Source organism: Chinchilla lanigera, unplaced genomic scaffold (genome assembly GCF_000276665.1).
Source record: "Chinchilla lanigera isolate Chin_1 unplaced genomic scaffold, ChiLan1.0 scaffold00044, whole genome shotgun sequence".
Lineage (NCBI taxonomy): Eukaryota > Metazoa > Chordata > Mammalia > Rodentia > Chinchillidae > Chinchilla > Chinchilla lanigera.
In genome coordinates, this window is record NW_004955445.1 from 18,769,906 (window position 1) to 18,792,688 (window position 22,783).

Sequence of the window (22,783 nt, forward strand, 5' to 3'; positions counted from 1 at the left end):
CTCCCCTATGGTGCTTCCAGTTGCCTCATGGGAACACGCAACGGACGCAGCACCTGCATCTCACTGGCCCGGAGCCTTTCACCCCCTAGTCTCGTTCTGCTCTCCAGCCTCCTTTGGGACCCTTGCTCCACCTCCCAGGGGCTCCTTCAGGCTGAGGCTTGTCCATTTACAGGGGCAGCCTAGGTTTCCTCAACTCCCTCATCGCTAAACCCAGATTCCCCACCCTAGACCCTCTGCTGCATCCCCCAATCTCCCTCCTCCCTCTGCACAGCCCTCCCAGTCCCTCTCCAATCTGGTGGGAGGCTGCCTCCTCCAGGAAGCCAACAGAGATTGTTCCTTAGCCCAGCCAGCAATCTCTGCTGGAGGAGAACGGGCTCCCCTCAGGGTCAGGGTGAGAGGTAAGGGGGTAAGGGCAGATCTGCGCAGGAAACTCAGACAGAGCGGGGTGCTTTGCTGGCTCCTCAGTCACCCGTCAGCCCAGGCCTCGTCTCTTACTCGGTCACACCGTGACACTGTGCTCCAGAACCTCTAGTGATGAATGGACACAGCCACACTGGATGAACCTTGAGGACATTAGGCTAAGTCACCCACAGCAGTCACAGAAAGACAAATGTGGTGATTCCACTATCCGAGGTCCCCAGAACAGTCCAATTCATAGAGAGGAGGGTGGCTGCCAGGGGCTGGGGGAGTGTGCGATGGAGAGTCACTATTGTAATGGGCAAGTCTCTGTGCAGGGGCATAAGAAGTTTCTGGAAGCTGGGCACTGTGGTCCACACCTGTAATTCCAGCATCTAGGGAGGCTGAGGCAAGATTGCAAGTTCAAGGCCAGCCTCAGCAACTTAGCGAGACCCTGTTTCACAATAAAAAATAAAAAAGGTTAGAGTGGCACAGAGCTCCCCGGGTTCAGTTTCCAATATTATGAAACAAACAAACACACACAAAATTTCCGGAGCTGGACGGTGGCGATGGCTGCACAGTGACCTGAATGCACCTGGTGCCGCCAAATGGTGACTTTCCGGCTGTGTGCATTTCACTCCCATCCTCCCCCGCGGCAGCAGTGGTTTCCACACGGCACACGTTTTCTGGATTTGTGTCCTCCCTATCCCCGGGGCTCGCTCTGCGCCCCTTTCATGCCTTTGTTTCCGTGCCACTTCACTGTGGAGGCCTTCACTGAGCCCCTCTCCTGCCCTCTTTGCCCCGCCTCACAGTGTTTCTGCCCACTCCTCCCAACCTGTTACACTTTTGCTCACTCCTCTCATTTCGTGCCAGTCTTGCAAGTGGAGCGTGAGCTCCTTACAGGCAGGGATTGTAGTCTGGTGCTGCTGTGTCCCGGCTGCTAGGACAAGGCCGGGCACGGAGCAGGAGCTCAGCGATACCGCTGGCCCCACACAGACACAGGCAGCAGCCTAGTGGCAGCAGAGGACACTTCCAGTTCTCCTGCTCCAGGTCACTGAGGCTTCCAGAGCCTTTCATATTGGGACCTGGCAGGGAAGATGCCAGCCCTCAGGGTCACAGTTAGGAGCATAGACTCTGGCTCTGCTACGGCCCCCTCTGGCTAATTACATGTCCCTGTCGTGGCTGGCCAGCACACAGTGCCTGACATCCTGGCTCATGTGGCCCTCACAGTGGCCTTCTGCCCAGTTCCTATTCCCCAGGCTGGGCTGGAAACCCTCCCAGGTTCCCTAAGAGTCCTGAGTCCTCCTCACGCCGGTGTCTCTGAGAGCTTCCCAGGGCTGCACGTGGGGATCAGCATGTACTCAATGAAGGAATGAATGAATGAATGAAATGGGAAGGGAATGTCAGGCCAAAACACAGAGGATTTCAGTTAAAAATGATACAGAAAGGAGCCATGAGGCTCAGAGATGGCAGATGGCCCATAAAGTCTTCTTGTGGAAGGCAACCACGAAAGAAACAGGACGACACACAGAGGCCACGTTGCCGGCAGGGCCACAGCTGTGTAGCCAGCACATGGACCGGCCTGAAGCTCTGCTGTGTCATCTTTCAGATAGCAGGCCCCTGCATGCCACAAAGGTGATGGCCAGCTCCATGCAATCCTCACAATGATTCTGTGGGCCCTGGCAACTGGGGTTCAGGGAGGCATGTCACAAGATCACACAGCAAGTCGGGGGCAGCCACTGGGATCTCAACTCAGGCTTTGGGACTGCAGAGTCCAACTCTCCCCAGCTCCTGCTGGCACCATTGCTGCAGTGAGTCTGAAGACTGGCAGGGGTGGCATGGCCCCTGCAGCCTTGCCCTGGTCCTTCTCCAGCAGCTGACAGGCGGAAAAGCCCTCCTCTATGCCAGGCACTGTACACTGGACCCTACTTTGTATTAGAAAGTCAGGATGAGGTTGAGCTGTAATCAGCCCAGTGAACAGCAGGGCCACTGCTACTCTGAGAGGGAGCATCAGTGCCTGAAGTCACACAATGTTGAAGGGACAAAGTCAGATCACAGACCCAGAAACGACTGAAAAAAATGCCCAACCAGAGCTGGAGTCTGCACTCCTTTTCAGCTCTGAGAAGTGTAACCCTCTGAGGGGCATTTCCTGCCCTATGCTCGGCTCAGCTGGGTGGTGAGATACAGGGGTGTGGCTCAGGGTCAGGAAGGCAGCGGAAGAGCGGCTCTCCCAGGGACAGGGCTGCAGGAGGAGGAGCTAAGGAGGCTCCAGCTCACTGGCTTGTTCATCACACCTGGCTCCTAAAATCAGGGGGCATCGACCCTCCCCAAAGGAAAACCAGATAAACTGGACGGAGAAAGCCCCCCAGGGACTGAGAAGGCTGGCAGCTAAGGGAGCCCGAAGGGCACAGAGACCCCTCCTCCCAGGGAAGGTGCAGGCACTGCCCAGGGCTGGGCCAGGGAGGCTCCTGAGCCTCTGTTTCTTCCCGGGCAGCCCGTGGCCCCTGACAGGCTGCCTGCAAGAGAGATGACAGGGCAACTGGTGGCAGTCATTTAAACAGGCAAGCAGACGTGAGCAAGCTCTCCTCTCCGTGAGAGGGGGACAGTGTACACGCCTTAGAGGCAAGTGACAGGAGCTTGAGTCCTCTCCGCCAACAGAATGAAGATGACCCACCCTTATGGGCCCCTACCTTTAGCTAGGCCCTGTGCAGGGCTTCCCAAGATGTTTTAGAGCAGGTTCCATCCCTTCAGGAGCCCACAGTCCACAGGAGGGACAGACATACACACCAGGGACTATTGTACCAGCACTGGCTCGGACTGAGTCTGAACCTCCCTGCACAGTTGCTCAAGGTGAGCACCGTTCCCACGGCCATGAGCCATACCCTGCCCAGGGGTGAGCAGGCAGTGTACACAGGAGCTCTGGAAGGAGGTGCAAGCTGGGGCTGATACTGGGCAGTCAGGGAGGGCTCTGGGGGGTACACTCGCTTGGACTGGAAGGCTGGCTACGGTTGCAGAGTCAGGGGAGACACAGAGAGGAAAGGGCAGCCCGGAAGAGGGTTTCCTGATCTAGCCTTTGGGGGACCTCCCTCACCATTTCCACAGATCCCTGTATCACCAGCACTATTATTTACTTAATATTTATTTTCAAAGCATCTTTCCTTTTTTACTTAAATAAATTCAGCTTAAAAGGAGACTTTTATGACCGCCATAAATGGAAAATCAGCATCACTTGCCATAAATAGAGGGTAACTGTAAAAATCAACACTCTGAAAACTGAACAGCATCCGTAAATCCCAGCCAGGGAGGGCAGCCTGTTGGGTGCTCTGGGCCTCCACCTGCAATTTTTCTCATTAACAAGGGAGACTGGCGAAGGTGAGGTGTTAAATTCAAGCAGCATCATGGAGGAGACTTTCTTCTTGATCTGAAGGGGCTAGGGCTGGCAGTCCTGCTGAAGTACGTACCACAGTGGGCAGCTACTGCTGTCCCCAGCCCTGGCTTCCTGTGGCCACCAGGCCTACCCTAAGAGTCACCAGGGTCCCCTACCCCAAGGCCTTGCTCGTGCTGGACCTCTGACCCGGAGCCCTTTCCTGGCCAGCACACGGTGAGGAGTGACACTCGTTCCGGGAGTGACAAGGCCCGGCGCACGCTCTGAGAATGAACAAACCACGTGATGAGTGGGTGACCCTGAGCTGTGTATGCTCTGTGCTGCTCCAACAAAGGAAACAACTTCTGCAGGAATCTACATCGCTCCAGGAAAACGGAGGAAGGACATCACATTTGTACGAAGAAAAAAAAAAGATATTACGGAGAGCCCAGAACCCATGGATTTTGAATGAAATGGGAGACATCGAAGAAAGAAATGGGAGACATCCATAAAGCTGCCCCTGGTGGGTGCAGTTTCCTTTGCTGCCCAGAGCAAACACTTGGTCGGGGCCTTCATCGTCTCTGCAGCCTTGTGCTCCTCAGATCCTGCCGCATTTGCAGGAAGGGCACCAGGAGGAAGGTGAGGGCCTGGCGGAGGAGGCCCAGGATTTACAGGTAAGGTTAATGGTATGTAAGCTGCCACTCTCCTCTGACTTGCTGTGTGATTTTGCATGAGCTACCTGACTTCTCCGAGCTTCATCTCCCACTTGTGCCATTGGTGAGGGCCTATTTGGAGGACTGATGAACTAATAGAGGTAAAGGGAGGGATGGGGGGACAGGACCCTGCTGAGTTTTAGACACAGACAAGCCCTGGCCAATAAAAATTAAAAGAGAACATTTAGCTACAATAAGTGCCTGTGATACTGTGCCTCAGTTTCCTAATCTGTAAAAAGGGGGTAATGATAGCAGCTGCCTTGTTGGACTGTTGCAAGAATTAAATGTGTAAGCATCCATAAAGCAGGCGGCCTAGCATGCACTATAGACGTGTTTCCTTTTTATTTAATTAGTTCATTACCTTTAATTGAAGTGAAATTTATATAACATAAAATTAGCCACGTGAAAGTGAACAATTGAGTAGCACTTAGTGCACTTACAGTGCGTGCAGCCGCCCTCTGTGCCTAGTCCCAAAACACTCCTGCGGCCCCAAAGGAACCCCCATCCCTATAGAGCAGTCGCTCCCCACTGCGCCTCTCCCCAGCCTCCGGGACAAATCTGTGTTCTGTCTCTACCGATTTCCCTATTCAGAATATTTCATACGTGTTCTTTTGTGACTGGCCTTTTCACTTATGGCACCTTTTGGGGGCTCATCCTCTGACGTAGCATGAGGCAGCATATCATCACTTTGCATAGAGGTGTTTCCGTTTCCTTTTCCTTTTCCCTGAGCTTCATGAAGGCTGGGCAAGTGCTCTGCCAACTGAGCCGCAACTGAGCTACATCCCCAACCCTAATTGTCAAGCAACCAGAAGTGGCTATTGGCATCTTCCTTTTTGTTGTTGTTGTTATTGTTGTTTTTTTGTTTCTGGTCCTCTGGCTTAAATCCGAGGAACACGGAGTTATATCTCCACCACATCCCCCCACCTTTTTTTTGTCTTTTTGAGACAAGGTCACACTATGCAGTTCAGGCTGGCCTTGAGCTCACTTTGTAGCCCAGGTTGGTCTCGAACTCACAAGGATAGTCTTGCCTCAGCCTCCTGAGTGCTCTGATTACAAGCATGTGCCACCACGCCTGGCCCACCCCTTTTTATTTTTTATTTTGTGACAGGATCTTGCTAAATTGCCCAGGCTGGGCTCAAACTTGTAATCCTTCTGCCTCAGCCTCCTGAGTGGCTAGCATTATAGCTGTGTACTACCACCACCCCCAGCTTCCTCTTCTTACAGACAGAACACTGAAGCACAGTGAAGGAGGGGACATACCCAGGTTCTCTGGCAGGCAGGCCTGACACAGCAGGCCAGCAGTGCTGGAGCTGGCAGCTGGAGGCAGGGCGCTTCCAAGGCCACCAGCACATATTCAGGGAGACAGCAGTGGAATTACAAATCTAGGGAGATTTAAGGAGAGTGAAAATACTCTGGCACTCGCAGGATTGTGGGAGTTGAGCAGGTTTCCCCAGTAGATTTCCCACCTCTTCTTCCCATACATCAGGGCCGCAGGGAGGGAGAAGCAAGTATGGGAGTGTCAGGGACCAGTGACAGGGCAGGGCTTCGGGGAGCAGGCCCGGGAACAGGTGGCGAGGGCCTCTAAACTGGCACAGGTGCCGTTTCTTGTTGTCCTTACCTGCGTGACCTGCAGAGCCAGTAGCAAGGCCCAGTGCACTGGTGACTAATGGGACTCAGGGAGGTGAGTAGGGGTCTGGACTGAGCCCCAGTGTGTGACCCCAAAGTCCAGGCATTTACCTGTCCCTGCTGCTGACCAGGTGCAGAGAGGGAGGGCTGGAGGAAGCAGAGCCAGGGCACATCAGGCCCGAGGACAGAGATCACCCTAGACCCCAGCAAGTAGCAACCCAGATCCACGGCGGAGAAAGGAGAATGAGAGATGTGGGAGCTCTAAAGGATCCTAGGAGGGCCAGGGACAGAGAGCAGAGCAGAGGGAAAGAAGCAGAGATGAGGTATCCAGAAGGGAGTGCAGAGACCAGCAGGAGGGAGACCGAGGCAGACACCTCCGATGCTCCAGAGCAGAGGTTGTGGGGTGCACAGCTGTGGCCCTATCCCTGCTGGGACCTGGCCTGGGTCCAATATGGTCCCACTCAGGACCTAGTGAACACCCGAGTTCATGCCAGTCCTGTCCAATGGTGCCTGGGAAACTGGGGGTGGGGGGCTCTCAAGCCAGGCTGAGCTGGATTTGAACCCTAACTGCACTTTCTCAGAGTAGGAACATCTCTGAGCCTCAGTTTCCTCATTTGTAAAGCAGGTATTGTGGGGATCCCGCCAGCACTCGGGACAGCGTCCATGTGCTGGTGACACAACACAACACACACTCCCCTCACCAAGCGGGTCTGCCCAGCTCCTCCTCCCCAGGGTTCCAACCCCTCAGCCCTGATTAGTCTGACCTTCAAACACAAGCTATTCATTCTCCAACAGGGAATCCCCCGCCAAAGAGGTTCTGGCCACCCCAGGGCCTCTGCATAGGCGGTTTCTTCTGCCTGACAGGGGACGGTCACACCCAGACACGCAGCACCAGAAAGCAGCGGAGCAGGGGTGGGGGCTGGGGCTTCCAGCACGACCCTGAGGCCCAGGGACCACTGTAGGGAGTGGAGGGCTCAGGACTCCCACCCAGCCCCAGACCTTCCCCAGGCCTCAGCCCTCCTACTTCCCGCCCGCCAGCCTGCGGAGACCATTAGTGTGCCTTTGTTTTGAGCGCTATTTCCACTACCCTGCGCTCTGGCCGCAGGGCCTCCATTAGGGACCCTTTCCCCGGGCCGATGACAGGCGGCAAACAGCTCCCCAGCGAGCCGGCAGTAATTGCTGCTGCCTCCAAGGCCGGAAATGATTTTTTTAAAACCTCACAAAGCAAAACAGACACCCTGCCGTCTGCTCTCAGCCTTCCTGCCTTAGCCAGGAATCAAGCCTTCGGACTCTGAGAAAAGGGACTCAGACAAGACCCCTTTTGCCCAAGAGACACCTTTCTAACGCCAGCCTGAGGGATTCTGCACTTTGGGTTCTGCTCCTTTGCTTTGAACCTGGTAGGGCCCCACACCCACCACTATGAGCCTCAGTTTGCTCTGCCAAAGACGGGCGTGTTGAGCGGTGCCCAGGGTGCCCGCTGGGGGTGTGGTGAGGCTCTGACAGGGCCTGGGCTTCTCCAGGAAGTAGCACGAAGCTGGAGGAGAGCGCCAGGGGGCAGGAGGGGAGCAGGCAGGTAAAGCAAGGCTTGGGGACAGGCCCGCGGGGGGAAGGAGCCGGTGTGGACTAGGACTAACTAGGAAGAAAATACAATGCGCGCACGCACGTACTTGTCCCCCGTCCCCAGTGGCTGGCCAGCCCTAGCCTCCCAGTGCCATCCTGGCTAGCAGCCTCCTCCATCCTGACCATCGGCTTTTCCTACCCAGAAAGCTTCAGGGCTGCCCCAACCCTCCAGGATCAAGGCCAAGTTCTGCAGCCCCGTTTCCAGATCCCCATGCACACCTCTCCAAATTCACACTCACAGCTCCCCAAGTGACCCCCTGCCAGACCAAGGCAGCCAGGTGTGGCTCCATACTGGCTTCCGGTGTCCCTTCCCAGCCCTGCCACCACCTGGGTACAAGTCTAGAAGGAGCCGCCTCTCTAGGACGTCTTCTCGGACTACCAGTGAGCAGCCTCTAGAGCACTCTTGTTCCTGTCCCGTTCACTGTCCTGGCTCTCCCACCATTCTGGCTTTTTGTTCCCCATTATCCCCTTACTCGTCAAGATACTTATCAAGGACGTATTGGGAAAACACAGCTTTGTTCCCCAGTGGATGGAAAGGACTCTGGAACCCCAGCCTGGTTCTGCCACCGACTTTTGTCCCAGGGCCAGCCCTGGCACCGCTGTGGGCCCAGAGGTGAGCTTCGGGGTCTCAGCAAACCACTTGAAACTATGGGAAAACCATGTGGCCTTTTTCTGAGGCATTTTTCATAGATTCTCAGGACTGTGACCGCTGAAAAAATTAGGAGCCACTAATCTAGCAAGTTTTAGTGTCACTTTCAGCTTTGCCATTCGGTCATTCACCATTCATTCATTCCTTCCTTCATGCATTCACCTGACAGTTACTGAGTGCTTGCCCTGTGTATCATTTTGATCTATGGAACGCACGCATGTGCAGTCCTGAGCTGCCGTCTGAAGAGGTGTTTGTGTGTGTAGAGAGAGAGAAAAGAATTGGGTGGGGGACATGAGAAGAGACAGAAATGGTACAGCAGACCTGGGAGAAAAGGACAAAGAGAAATGGAAAGAAATGGGGGAAAGACAGAAAGGAAGAGACAAAGATCAGAGAAAGTGAGCAAAGGAGGCCCAGGAAGAAGCAGGCCCAGGAGGGAAGGATCTGGATGGATGGGCATGCAGAGGACCCATTCAGGAGGGCACTGCCAGCCCCTCCCAAACAGCTCTCCACAGCCTCCCAGCACAGAGAGCGGAGGAGCTGGCACTGAAGCAAAGACAACCAAGGAGAGGGCAGAAGCCTGGCCCTTCAGGTGGGGAAGCTAAGGGACCACGCAGGCTCCCTCCCAGCCTGCTCTGGCCTCAAACCCACACACTCACCCTTCAAATGCACCCCAGATACATGCTTAGACACACCCCACCCCTCCCACTAGAGAACCGAGGCAGGGACACACAGGGTCCCTCATGTGCCCTGACAGTCCCACCACTTCCCACTGACAGTTGGGATTTGAGCCCAGAGTGTAAACCCTCAGATGCTCCCCTTTAATGGAAGCATTGACCTTCACTGTATCTGGCAGCACGTTCCCCATGTGAGTCCCATGGAATCAGGGTTGCCAAGCCTGGCAGCAGGGCAGAACAGATGAGTGGGTCAAGAACTCTGGCTCTGTCCGACAAGTGGGGCTCAAGACTGGCTCTGCCACTTAACATCTGTGTGTCCTTGGGAGAGTCCATCATCCGGTAAGCTCAGTGTTACTGTCTGTGAAATGGGACTGCCCTTCTGGGGTGTGTGTGAGAGGAGGGTAGGTGGGCAAAGGGAGGACTGGATGAACACCGCCAGCAGGTGCTTTGGTTCAGATCGTGGGAGAGCTCTGAGTGTGAAGTGGCAGGCGGTGGGTGGACTGTAGGACAACAGACAGGGCTCAGGAGGATGAGAGGGAAGAATCTCAGGGCCTAGAGCTGTCATTGTTTGAGGGGGAAACTAAGGCCCAGAGAAAGGGAGGGACCTGCCAAGTCACACCGCAAGTCAAAGGCTTGGGGAGGTGGAAGAAACCCAGCCCCTGCCTTGCACCTCCACTCAGAGCTCCAGTAATAGCACAAAAAAGCCATGTCCCCATCCCTGAAAACAGTGGCAGAGGAAGCCCCATCTCTGCCACACCCCCTGCGTGGGCCAGGCATCCTTGGAATAGGGAGCTTTTCTCACCTGGGCCCTTGTGCCAGCACGATCACTAAATTGCTGTGTGACAGATCTCTTTATTAACCGCCCACTGTGTTCTGGCTTCTCTGCCCATCTTGTCAGTCTTTGCTCCCTTGGGAAATAAGTTAGAAATCCCCTCAATAACATTTCCAACTAATAACTGGTTGGATGCAGTTTGCACACCTTCTGTGACAGGGAGCTCACTACTGCCCCAGGGGTGAGTACTTTTCTCCAAGTGAAACATCATACCTGCCTCTTTAATCTTTTTGCAATTTATACTCATACATTCTTTTCGGGTTTCGTTGTCTATCTCTCCCACTAGACTGACAACTCCACAACAGCAAGACCCTTATCTGTCTTCTTCCCTGATGTGTCCCCAGTGGCCAAAACAGCCTGGCACGCAGCAGGTGCTCAACTGCTAACTGTTGAATGAAAGAAGGAATGAAAGACCAAGCTTCCAATCCAAGGCAGCAGCCCCCATTAGGCTGAAGGTCCCAGCGTGTCCCCAGCCTCCTCACTTCTACTCCGTGGGTCCCCACAAACGTGCCTGTGTGCCACCTACACTATTATATCCTTTATGTTTTCCTGTAAATGAACCCACTCTTTTTTTTTAATATTCTGTTACTCTCATCCTAAGCAATCATATCTGTAAAATCAGTTTTCATATGCTGGTGATATTTTCCTAGCCTACATTAAAATAAATGCATAAGTATTAAAATGTAAGAGGTTTGTCTGGGTTCTGCCTGAGATCATCTCTCAGGAGGGCCCAGTTGTGCTGAGGGCCTGGGGAGTCTTAAAGAAGGATCTCAGCCTGGGGCGGTAGAGCGGAGACCCAGCGACTCCTCTCCCCTCCGGGCTGAGGGAGGGGACCCGGACAGCGGCCTTCTCCAACTTTGTGATAGTTTTACTACAAATATGCATTTTTCATCCAATTAAAATTATTTGAATAATTTTAATAATAAGCAAAACTTTTAGGATTTGGAGCTCTGACCCTTGCCTTGTCATCCACCCATTTATTTTCTGCCACCTCCCAGGCTGGGCCTTGTGCTGGGTCCCAGAACACAAGGTGTTTGAGCCCTGAGTGCCCAGCTGGCCCCAATCCTATTCAGGGCTAAGACCTCTCCCCACGACCCCATCTACTGCTGGTTTGGTCCCGAAAGTCCCAAGGAATGGCCAAGCACCCAGAAACGGTTTCAGACCCTGTACTGCTCTTCTCCGATTCCCACTACAGGCACGGATGCTGTTCATACAGGGCCCTGCCTCTCTCCCTACCCTCTCTTTCAACCCAGAGGGGAGTGGGCGGTTCTGCCGTGGGGGCTGCCGCTTCTGTCTGCACAGCCTCCTGAGGTGTGTAACATGAAAGCCAACAGGGAGCCAAGTCCTGGGGCCCCGCCTGCCCTCCCGTGTGACCTTGGGCCTCTCCTTCCCTCGGACTCAACACCAGTGTAAATGATGACCCTACAGCCAGTTTTCTGGCTAGATTGAGGCTCCAACACTTGTTAAATGTCTGAATCTCATTTCCCTCATCCATACCCTGGGCCCAGGACAGTCCTCTCTTCTCAGGGTTCTAGTAAAGATCATGTGGGACAATATACTGAAGTGCTGATGTGATGCTCGATAGATATGTGCTTCTCTGTATTATCCTTCTGTGTGTACAGAATTGAGGATTCTCAGATGCCAAGCAATAGCCTCTTAGAAATCCTGGGCAGATTCCCCCTTACCCTGGGCCTCAGGCCTCCCCTTTGTAAAAGAGGAGGGCGGGAGGGTTTTCAGAAGAGGCCCCCTCTTCATTCCAGGGCTTCTATCTCCTGCCCCATGGCTGACGGGTCAGAAAGGGCTGCTCACTCAGCTCCCCCTCACCTCGACTGCTTGTTTGCCATGGGGAGATTCTGCCCAACACCCTTGCTGTCACCACGGCAAAGAACAGAGCACCTTGCACCCTGCAGGCCACCTGCAGCTCCCCCTGCTCGGGGCAAAGGCTACGGGAGTCGCTGATGGGCAAGATGTCAAAACTAATCCATGCAGAAGACTTGGGGAAACTGCCCGTGAGGCCAATTCCCCACAGGAGGCGGGGAAACCCTCAGCCCAAGGCGGAGAGTTTACGGGCGTAATTGATAAAATAATCACCAATGCCTGAGACAAAGGCGAACACATTTTTAACATCATAACCTTCAAAAGACAGGACTCAATTTTCTCCATCTTCCAGCCACCAAACCAGCTGGCTTATTGATGGTGAGATACTAACAGTTCGGTAAGGAACACAAGGAAGCCAGAGTCATTTTTCAGCACACAGGCTGCTTGCCAAATGGCCCAGTGCCCCCTCCTCCCGGCGAGCCCCGCTGTTCCCTCCTGGCAACACACAGAACCTCGGGACAGTGAATCACTCAATGGACGAAGCACCACGCCAAACCAGGGTCTTTGTCTGCATTGGGTGTATTAATAATTGAAGGTGCTGGCCTAGGTGTGTGTGTGTGTGTGTGTGTGTGTGTGTGTGTGTGTGTATGATGTGTGCTGCAGTACGAGGCTTCCCAGGGTTCCTCTGAGGGTCCATATACCCGCCTGGTCTGAACCACTCCTTGCAAACCCAAACCAAGCCTGTCCCTAGCACCAGGAGATTCCCAGCCCTACATCTCCAATGGTGGTGTATAGGTGAATCCTTAAGCAGTGGCTCCCTAACTCTAGGCTGCATGAGAATCAACTGCAAAGCTTATTAACATTCAGATTCCTGGGTCGTACACGTAACTGTTTTTGGTCAGTGGGTTTAGGGGATCTGCATTGTAAGAAACTCTCTGGGGACTCTGAGGCTATGAGTCTGCAAAGATCCTCACAAAGAGCCTGTCTTCCAGACCCCTGCCCTGGACTGGATCTACGAGTGCTTTGCACACTGACTCAGTAAGGTCTTGTCACCGTTGTGAGTCACCAGTTCCTTCTGGTGAAACCCACAGCTTTAGCAGTTCCCTGGGAAGTTGTAAGGGAGTGCACTTGGGTTAGGGCTATGCAGAGGACGAAGTTTGTCACCGGAAGAGGCCAAGCCCACCTTAAGGCTGTCCTAGACCAAGTAGGTCCAGAACTGCCAGGCACACGTGCCTTCTGAACATGGCTGTCCAGCTCCTGGCACAGATTCAGTGACCTTGGGTAAGTCACTGGTCCTTCTCGAGCCCCAGTTTCCTCATGTGTCTAAAACCAACCTGGCCTGCTGATGCTGGCCTAAGAGAGTTCACACCGACATGCGGGGTGGCAGCACCCAGCACATAGTAAGCACCTTATAAATGTCATTTCCCTTTCCTCCCACCCCCGTTGGGCTCCTTTTGGATAAGGACAATCAAAACAGTTGTCATTTATTGCACAACTAGTAGGTGCAGTCGCTGAGCATTACCACCCCACCTCCCGGTTCCTGTCGCCTTCTGGACAGCCATGCGGGGCATACGTTCTGTACACCTTCACAAAGCCCTCTTCAAAGCGAGTGCAGTGGAGGTAGGAGGGAGAGGGAAAGTGAAACAGATGTCCTCGCTGACCCCCCTGACCGCAGGCTCTGCCTGTGACAAGCCCCGGGGCAGGCAGGCCGAAGGTGCCAGCCGGTGGCGGGGCTGGGCTCAGATGAAGCAGGAGCAGTGAACATTCAACACACACCCGGGGTCAGCGGGCTCCTTCTCAGCCCACTACCCCCTACCCTGAGACACAGAGACACCTTCCCGACCTGGCCACATTTCCTGAATCAGCTGAGGACACACAGAGCCCAGGAATAATGAAATGATCAGGCTCCAATCTGCTAAACAGCAATTTCTGAGCGTTTTCAGCACACACAGCTTTTATCAAATTGGTATTCTCCTCCTGAACACAAATGGCTTATTAGACATGACCCACTTATTCGCTGCGTCTCACTATCATTAATAACAGTTTCTTTTGGTGATTAAGTGAGTGGCTCCAAACCCTTCCTGTGGTGGCGGGTGCTTGGCCTGGCAGAGGGGCAGCTGCAGGGGGTCCTCAGCAGCCACTACTTGGTGACTTTAAACCTGGCGAGGTCGGGGAAGGCAGCCTGGCCCCTGTGGAGCAGCCCAGCCTCCTTGTTTCTTGAGGGACAGAGGGGGAGGCCCTGAGGGTGACTCACTTGTCCAGAGAGGCAAAGGGGATTAAGAGAGAGCCAGCTTCCCCAGCAGCTGGTGCTGTCCTCTTCCCACCCCGCCCCTCCCCCGGCCTTAGCTGGACCTCCAGGGTACCGACGGCGATCACGGCTCTCTGCGTGGCGGGGAGGACTGTGCCCCCTCAGCAGATCTGGCACCAGGGGGCAGGCAGAGACTGTTACACAAAAGGCAGAACCTGCTTCCCAAGGAATGACAAACTGGCACCCAAATTCCGGAGCTCCACTGCCCAGGGACAGGATGACCAGCAGCCTCTGAGCTCCGTGCGCGTACACGCCTGGACCGAAAACTCAGGGAAGTCCTTCCTTGGAAAACCCTCCCAGTGTAAGTTCCAACTGTGCCAAGGAACTGAGCGAGCGAGGAGGGGAGGGGAGGGGAAGGAATTCCCAGGCTCCCTTGAAAGGGAGGGAATCTGACAGAGAGATGAATGTCCTGGGCAGAGCGCTGTCTTTTCCTCACAGCCTCCGGGGCCTGTCCTGGCTCAGTCAGTCTCTCACTGTGTGACCTTGGGCAACTCCCTTCACCTCTCTGAGCCTTGGTTTCCCTATCTGTAAGTTAAAGATCAAAACAACACCTTCCCATTTGCCAGCGCTCCTGCCAAGTCAGTAGAAAGAGGTAAAAGATTCAAAGGGTGCACAAACAAGACGGAGTGGCTGCCGCCAAAGATGGTGAGGCAAAAGGGTGCAGGGAGTCGTGGGTCCCTAAAAGCAGACACTCTGAGAAGGAGTTAGAAACCACCTCCCAGGGCCATTCCGCTCGGGCTTCGCAGGCTTCATGATCTAGCAAGCGCCGCCCCCCGCAACCTACATTACCTACCCGCCTCACTCATGCGCTGAAATAAATCCCCGTTTTGGCCCTTTGTTCAAACCTCCCCCCAGCCCTGGGCACCGAGTGCCCAGCCCTGGTCCACAGCTTCCCTGAGACCAAGTGGGGAAGGGAAGGCAGGAAGCAGGGTCTCTTCTGGTGTCATCTATGCTCTGGCCCCCACCCCAGAGGCTGGCGCATAGGGGCAGGGGGAGCCCCCACAGCTGCCTACCTCAGACACACAACTCCGATGCCAACTTGGGCTCCTGTGGGGCAGAAGGAGCTTCTGACACTTGGGAAAGCAGTGCCAGGAACACTTGCTTGCTCCCAGGTCCCAGGTGGCCGGAGTTGAGGTTTCCCACGTTTTAGTCCTCTGGCGCCCAAGATGAGACGGGGTACCCTATGGAAGGGCAACAGCACCTGCCTACTCACCCCAGAAACAGAAAAAAGCACCGGGTGGCCCTCTCTCACTCCCACGCCCCTGGCTGGGAACGGTAACCCCAACTACTCCAGGGTCTTTGAGGGGCTCCCACGATGCCTACATCCATGGTTTGCCACCCACATGACCGGGGAGGCGGCAGCCCAAGCTAGCAGGTCCCAAGAGGACCATTCCCAGTGGCATAAAGGGCAAGATGGAAAGGAAGGGCACAAGGGCGGCCCTGGGGGCAAACCCACAAAGGGGAAAAACAGATGGGCAGAGAGGCGTGGGTGGACAAAGTGTACGCACAAGTGTGTGTGTCTGTGTGTGTGTATGTGTGTGTCTGCAGGCAGACAGGCAAGAGTTGTGGCAAAGCGCGTGAGCCTGGGTGCCAGCTGGCAGGGTGTGAGCCCACCAGCACAGGCAGTGCCTGATGTGTGTGTGTAGTGGGCATAAGTGTGAGTATTTGAGTGAGGGGATCTGACAAGGTGTGTGAAGACGTGTGAGGGCAGGAGTTGTGAGTGAGAAAGCAGTCAACGTGGCTGTGAATATCTGTGTGGACATGGAGGTGTGTATTTCTGCCTGAGTGTGTGTGCGCAGCAAGGGGGCTTCTTAAAAGCAGGCGTGGGGGTGCGCTCCCGGTGCCCCCTCCGCAGAACTAGCCAGGATGCCAGGGCAGGTCCATAGATCCGACAGGGGGCGCCCCGGGACTCCCGCCACGGCTAGCGGGGGTTCGAGCCCCAGGGCTGGCAAGTTGGAGCCACGCAACCTGGGGTGGGGTTTGGTGGGGAAGTCCGTGGGGGCGGCGACCGAACTCACCGTGGCCGGAGACATGGTTGTCCCAGGGCGCGTGGCCGGCGGGCCGTGTAGCGTCGCCGAGTTGCAGGAAAAGTGCCAGGTAGTGGAGGGCGCCCAGCGCCACGGCGAGCGGGGCCCCCATGGTGCGCGCTCCGGCCGGGGGCGCCGCCGCCTCACATCGGGGCTCCGGAGCCCGCAGACCTCGCGCCCGCGGTCCCCTGCTCGGTGCGGCCTGGCTACCCGGCTCCAGCCGCTGCCCCTTGCCCGTTAGGTCCGGCCCGGCCCGGGTCCCGGCCCTCGCCCGCCTCCGGCCCAGCCCTGGCTGCGGGCAGCGAGCGCACGCCCAGCCGGCCGCCTCCGACTGCGGGACTCTTCCCTTGCGCGGAAGGCCACTCCGCTCGGCGTCGCCGCGCCGCACCCCTCCCTCCCTCTGCCTCCCGCCCGCCCAGAGGAGGCCGCGGCGGAGGGATCTGCCGCTTGATTTATCATCAAAGTTTTGCCCAGGCTGGGATTTTTAAAGCGGTACTCGCAACTTTCCTCAGCCTGAGAGCCGGGGCTGGGGGCGGGAAGGGGTGGAGGAGACCACCCCGGGCCCCTGGTTCCCAGAAAGCAGAACACAACGGGTTCAGAAACAGAAAATACTATCTAACAGGAATGAGGAGAAAAATCATTCCACCTGCAGGTAGATCCAGAGCGCTGAGAGGGAGTCTTCAACTTTGTTGGCACAGCAGTGCCGGGGTCAGGGGGCAGGAGGGGGTGGAGCTGAGGGCGACGCCAGGAAGAAACTCGAGCTGAGACGCCAGACCCGATTATAGCTCCGCGAAAGCCTTTGGCTCCCTGTATGATCGTGTCCATGTATGAATCTCAAGGTCTTCATCTGAGAAATGGGAAACAATGACCGCTATCTCCAGGGCAGTGGTGAGGATTTGCGAAGTTGTAAAGCTCCGAACGTAATACCACCGACATGCCGCCTGTATAGTTATTGTCGTTCTCGTCTCTGGGACTCAGTTTTCCCATCTACATAATAGGAATAAAAGGGCAGAAGGTGAGGCTCCTTGTAGTTTAGAGAGGCTGGGCCCTACTCCGTGAATTGGATCGCCCCCTACTGGACTGGACTGTTCCCTTCCCGGGGCAGAAGCCCAAAAGGAATGTGCGTGAGCCACTCCCATTCTGCAGAGCAGGAATCCAAAGAGATCCTCCGATTCTTTCCCTGGCCCTTTTACTGGAGCTATTGGCCAGACCCTCAGAAAAGAGGGCGAACTTGCGGCTCATTTAAAAGATCGGAAGCATCTTAAATCAGAGAGAGTCGCTTCTCCGAGGTCCCACGGAGGGTGTGGAGCAAGGGCTCTGACTGCCAGGCAGGGTCCTCCCTGTTCTAATCTCCTGCCCATCTTCAGCCCTTGTGTGCCGCGGTGTCGGAACCACGGAGGACAGCGCCAACCCCTTTCTTATCCTGACTCCCATCTTTTCACCATCACGAAGGCCTCTGCAGGCTCTTTGGTGTAATGTTTCAGCACCGCGGACAGATCCTCCGGTCTTCCCCTTTCTCCGCTGAAAAAGGTCAGCGTCGCAGACAGCCCGTTCTCCACTCCAGACCACAGGTGCACCCAGCATTCAGCACTGTGCACAGTGTACTAAATTTAAGAACGAGGGCTGGGGATATAGCTGAATGGCACAAGCGTCTGCCTGGTAAGCGCAAGGCCCTGAGTTCGACTCCTGGTACCAAAAAAAAAAAAAAAAAAGTAGTAAATTTAAGAACGAAGTTAAAGCCTGTGGGACATTACTTTCTTGTCTTTATTGTCTTCTCCTCCCTACCCGTCCAATATTATGATGGCCAACACACTGGACGGGGCCTGTGGTCACCGCAACAATCCTGTTTCCTCAAAACTGAGAACAGCCCCTGCTCCAATGTCGCATGCTTAACCAGTGTTGGAGCGTCACGGACAGCGCACAGGCTCCCAAGACGGAGTCCTTCATTCAGCACCAGGGACAGGGCTACCGCATCTCCCCAGCTCGGGGACCGCACTCACAGGAGAGGGGGGCCTTTTTTGCCCTATTAACGCACCTTTTACTGTCTTTCCACACAAACGTGGTATTTAGATTATCCTGGGGTGGTCAGGCGCGTTGGACTCTACAAGAACATATATTCAATCATTAATTCACTCAACCGCCCTCCCAATGAAGTGGATGGTGTCATTCCCATTATAAAGGTAACAAAAATGAGACTCTTTGATCTCACCTGGAAGTGCTAAGATGGAAACCAGGACTCTTTCAAATCCACATTAGGTCTCTCCAGGAGACTGTGACAGATTTAGGGCTCAAACCCAAGGCTTTCTACTCATAAACCAGATTGGAGGGTTGGGACAAAGAACAGAGCACAAAGAGAGGGAGATTAGGAGACGCATAAACAAGAGTCTCGGCGAGGGAGCGGCAGCGGGAGCAGGTCAGGGTGAATGGCAGCACACTGGTGCCTGGCCACCGATCCTCTTGCTGACCTTCAGGAATACTTTCTCCTCATTGACTGGAACAAGGTTAAGCCTCGTAACTTCAAAGGTTCCTTCAAAGACAGGCCTGAGGGATTATGTGATTTTGGAAAGGCTCATGATGTAATGGTTCTACTGGAAACCCTTTGATGGCCATGTGCATCTGAGAAACCTCGACTTCTCTAGTTTGTGTTCAAGGTCTCAGCCTCCCTTCCTGTCCATACCCTGTGCCCTGGTCACTGTTCCCACTTGGAGCAGTCCTCACCTTCGTTATGTCCTGGCCCTCCCCGCTGCTTCCCCATGCTTGTATGTCTACCCCCTCTGTCTAATTGAGGCCCCGAGGGCCAAGGGCCAGCCTGATTCCTCCCACTGGAAAAAATACCTGCCAGCATCTCCTGGCTCCCATGCCTCTGTTTCCTCATTGTGTCCCCAGCAATATGACAAGAATTTTAATTCTCTGACCCACTCCTCAGACCAATAGGCCATATAGAGTGCGATCATGTAGGTGTAAGTGTGAACTCTAGAGCCATATGTTCAGAGTTTCAAATACTGCCACTTGCTAGCTGTGTGACTTTGGAAAAGTTGTGAAGCCTTTCTGTGTCTCAGTTTCCTCATCTATAAAATAAGGATGATCATACATCTTTCCCAAGATGATTGTGAGAATTCAAGGAGCTGCTATATGGAAAGTACTTAGAACAGTGCTGGGTGCATAGGAAATAACAGATACATGTTGGCTATTATTATCGTTTTTGTTGTTATCTAAGACAAGGACACAGTTTCAGAAAGATTAAGTGTCTTGCCCAAAGGAGGGCAATAATGGGGGAGTGATTTTTTAAAAACCCATGCTCTCTTAGGAATAGTCCCTAAGGACCTGTAACTCAATTTATCCTCTTTACAGCCTAGAAAAATAAGAATCAGAAAAGGTGCATGGTTTCTTTAGGGTCACACAGCCCCTTGACACACACAGATCCATGTCTCCCATCTCAGGACTCTCCTACTGTAACACACGGTCCCACTTGTATTCCTGCAGTTCCTACCTAAACTTCACTTTACAGTTTACAAAACACCCTTACATCCGTGATTTCATATAATTCATACCACAATCCCCAAGGCCAATACTATTACCTTTCTTCTTTTACAGATGAAGAAACTGAAGCCCAGAGAGGTGAAGTAACCTGCACAAGGTTGCACAGTAAGGTGGGGCAGAGCTGGATGTGAAAGGACAGATCTCCAAGCCCTACTCCTTCCCTACATAATTCTGTCTTTAGTCTGCTTCACCAACCCAAATGCAAACTGCAGACAGTGTGAAAACCAGCGCATAGTGGAAGCAGAAGGTAACCAAAGACTATCCCAGAAATAATCTCTGGGAATTCACTAATCACTCATTTCACTCTGGGAATGCTCCAGGAAAGAGTAAGCCTCCCATCCCTAGAGGTAACTAAACAAGCACCTAGCAGTCATGTGGATGCCATGAAGCAAATATCACTGCTATTTCCCTTATACAAACGAGGCTCTGGAGGTGAACACCATGTGAAGTATTTTAGCTGGGAAAGATGGTAATTTTAAAGTAACTCACCCCCGAAGCAGGAGATCTTGCATGCCCCTTGCCTCTGAGCTGAGCTCCCTGGAAAGTCCACACCCTCCCCTTGACTCTGGGAGGCCACCCTCCCTCCCCTCCTTGAAAGGTGTCACTTGAGCACTGTGGCTCTGTCAGTAGTGACAGCCGTAAGATTTGTCCTTTTAATCCAGAATCAATAACAAATTTCATTTAAAAATAAATTAAACTAGGCATTGGAAATCATTCACCGTGTGGGCCGGGGCCCTATAGAGCACCGTCTAAATGGCTTCCTCTCGCTCATCTATCAATGCCAAGAGGGGGGAAATACCTAAGCTGTCTGATTCATGGAGAAACTACTTAAATGTAGCAGCCCCTAACAATGAGCAATGTAAGCCCAGAGTCGCACCTTTTAACACACCAATAACATGTGGAGCGAGGCTCCACGCGAGCTTATCGGAGACCCCACGGTCACTGGCTTCGAGCAAGCCCATTTATAAGGGGGAACAATGCCTTTAGTATGTAGCTGCCTAATTTTCAGAATGCATTACTGAGCTCTGAGGAGCAATGGAATTCTATTAAAGTCTTATCTGCCACAGGAGGATATGAAACCGGCAGGGAAATCCAGACTTGGCATAGACATGCCCAGAAAGCACCAGGACTGACCCCAGGAGGTGGGTGAACTAGCTCAGAGGGAAGGAGGGGGCAGGCGGGGCCCCGGATGTGTGAAAATATGTGCATTAATAGAGCTCCGGTTTCCAGCGATTACGTTTACATCAGCGAATAAAACTTGGCAATAAAACATCAGAGCTGCGTCTCAGACAGCATTTCCTTTTACAGCCCGGTGTATTTCACTCATTATAACAGGAGGCAAGGAGCTCGAGGTGTCCCCATTTCTCCCCCTTTAATTAAATTTTCTAAATTACTGCCCAAGATTTGGATAAAGCAGAAGACTTACAGCTCCACTAATCGCCATCGAGGCTCCCGGCCCATCACCGCGGTGGCCCTGCCTGTCCCGGCTTCCAACATTATTAAAGTGAAATATTGTGGGCCCTGCCTGCCTGGGCTCTGCTTTGTGAAAGGAGATAGAGCCTCAGGAAAGGAACTGCCCCGAGGCTGGGCTCCAGGACTGGTTTTGCCATCCCCTCCTTCTGACAGCTGGGGCAAGTCACTTTCCCTCTCTGAGGCCCACAGTTCCTCTCTCCCCAAACAGCCATTTGAAGTCTCTAGAGTTGATGTGGGTCAGGAGCACCCCTGAGGTCCATATTGGGGTGACTTAGGAGCTTTATAAACACCAGTAATGCCCACACTATGCCTTAGAAATTCTGACACTGGTCTGGCCTGAGGTCTGGGTATCAAGGTTTTAAAATTCCCAGACAACCCCAGTGTCCATCCAGGGTTGAACACCAGGGTTGGCCCAGTGTTTTGAGATGTCTACAGGCTCTAGGATCTCTGAGATGACCATGGGCTTTAAGATCTCTGGGAGGTCTGGCTGTTCCTGCAGAGGGCCAGGCCTCAACCCTGGGGGCTTGCTTTCATTCTAACTGTTGGAGTCTGAGGAGATATCTAGAAATCTGCCAATTCAACAAGCACCCTGAGTGTGTTTCATGCAAAGATCCAGTAGCAATAGTGAGGATTCCAACAGGGGTTGGAGGACAGGGATCTTCTCTTCTGTCCCTTGAATTGGGCCAAGTCAGCCTCTTGAGATAAGAGTCCAGTTATCCTCTAGTGGACAGTGCAGGAGCTGGGCTAGGAACTGTCTCACAGGTCTGGACACTCCTCTCCTCTGGTGACTGATCTCATCTGTTCTTCTCAAAGCTGGGCAGGAGCCCTGAGAAGCCTCGGCAGATAGACTATGTGCTGTTCTAGGCCTTCTACCCATGGGGTCCACTGTACCCCGTCCTCTTGTCCTGATAGACTCTCAGCTTCATCTGTACTGCCCTCACCCACTTCCAGTTCTTGGGCTGCCTGGGAACACCCTGTTCAAAATCAAGGTGCTAATAAGGTAGGTTTCTGAGGGAGGCCTCTTCTCTTGGATGTGGCACTTTCTTTCTGGTGTCTTTTTTTTTTTATTTTTTGAGACAGGGTCATACTATGCAGTTTAGGCTGGCATTGAGCTCACTTTGTAGCCCAGGCTGGCCTCGAACTCACAACGATCCTCCTGCCTCAGCCTCCCAAGTGCTGGGATTACAGGTGTGTGCCACCACACCGGGCTGGTGTCTTCTTATAAGGACACTAATCCTATCAGGTCAAGGCCCCACCTTTATGACCTTATTGAACCTTAATTGCTTCCTGACTCCAAATACAGTCACACTGGGAGGCATGGATTTAACATGAATTTGGAAATATGAAACATTCCATCTATAGCAACCCCATAGATGCTGACCTTCAGATTTGAACCTACTTGCATCCTACCAATGGCCAGAAATACACATGGCATATGTCTGAGTTGTCCCAGCAAGGATCCTAATGAAATCCCCACCAAAGGCAATTAATTAGATCAGGCAGGGGATCCTGGAGTCCTTCACCCTACAACCAGGTGCTTGTTAAACATGGCAGGACAGCAGGGTCTCTGCCAATTAGGTACAAGGCCCTACTTGTGGGAGTGTTTTCAAAATCCTGAACTAATTTAAATGGCATGGTTAATGGCTCTTTAGTCCACAGTGGTAATAGCCAGACCAACGCTGGTCAGTAGGCATAAAATAGGAGTTGCATGTGTAATTTTAGATTTTCCAGTAACCACACTGG

General features: G+C 53.6%; 1 protein-coding gene across 1 annotated transcript in view; it reads right to left on the reverse strand.

Annotated features, from left to right (window-relative positions):
• The window catches only part of Vstm2l (V-set and transmembrane domain containing 2 like), a 29,853-nt gene extending 13,448 nt beyond the window's left edge, over positions 1-16,405 (reverse strand). Inside the window, exon 1 of the mRNA XM_005392552.2 lies at positions 16,019-16,405. Coding sequence (XP_005392609.1) covers positions 16,019-16,139 — 121 coding nt within the window. The 5' untranslated portion in view covers positions 16,140-16,405. The remainder of the gene's footprint in view (positions 1-16,018) is intronic.
• Positions 16,406-22,783: the final 6,378 nt, after the last annotated feature.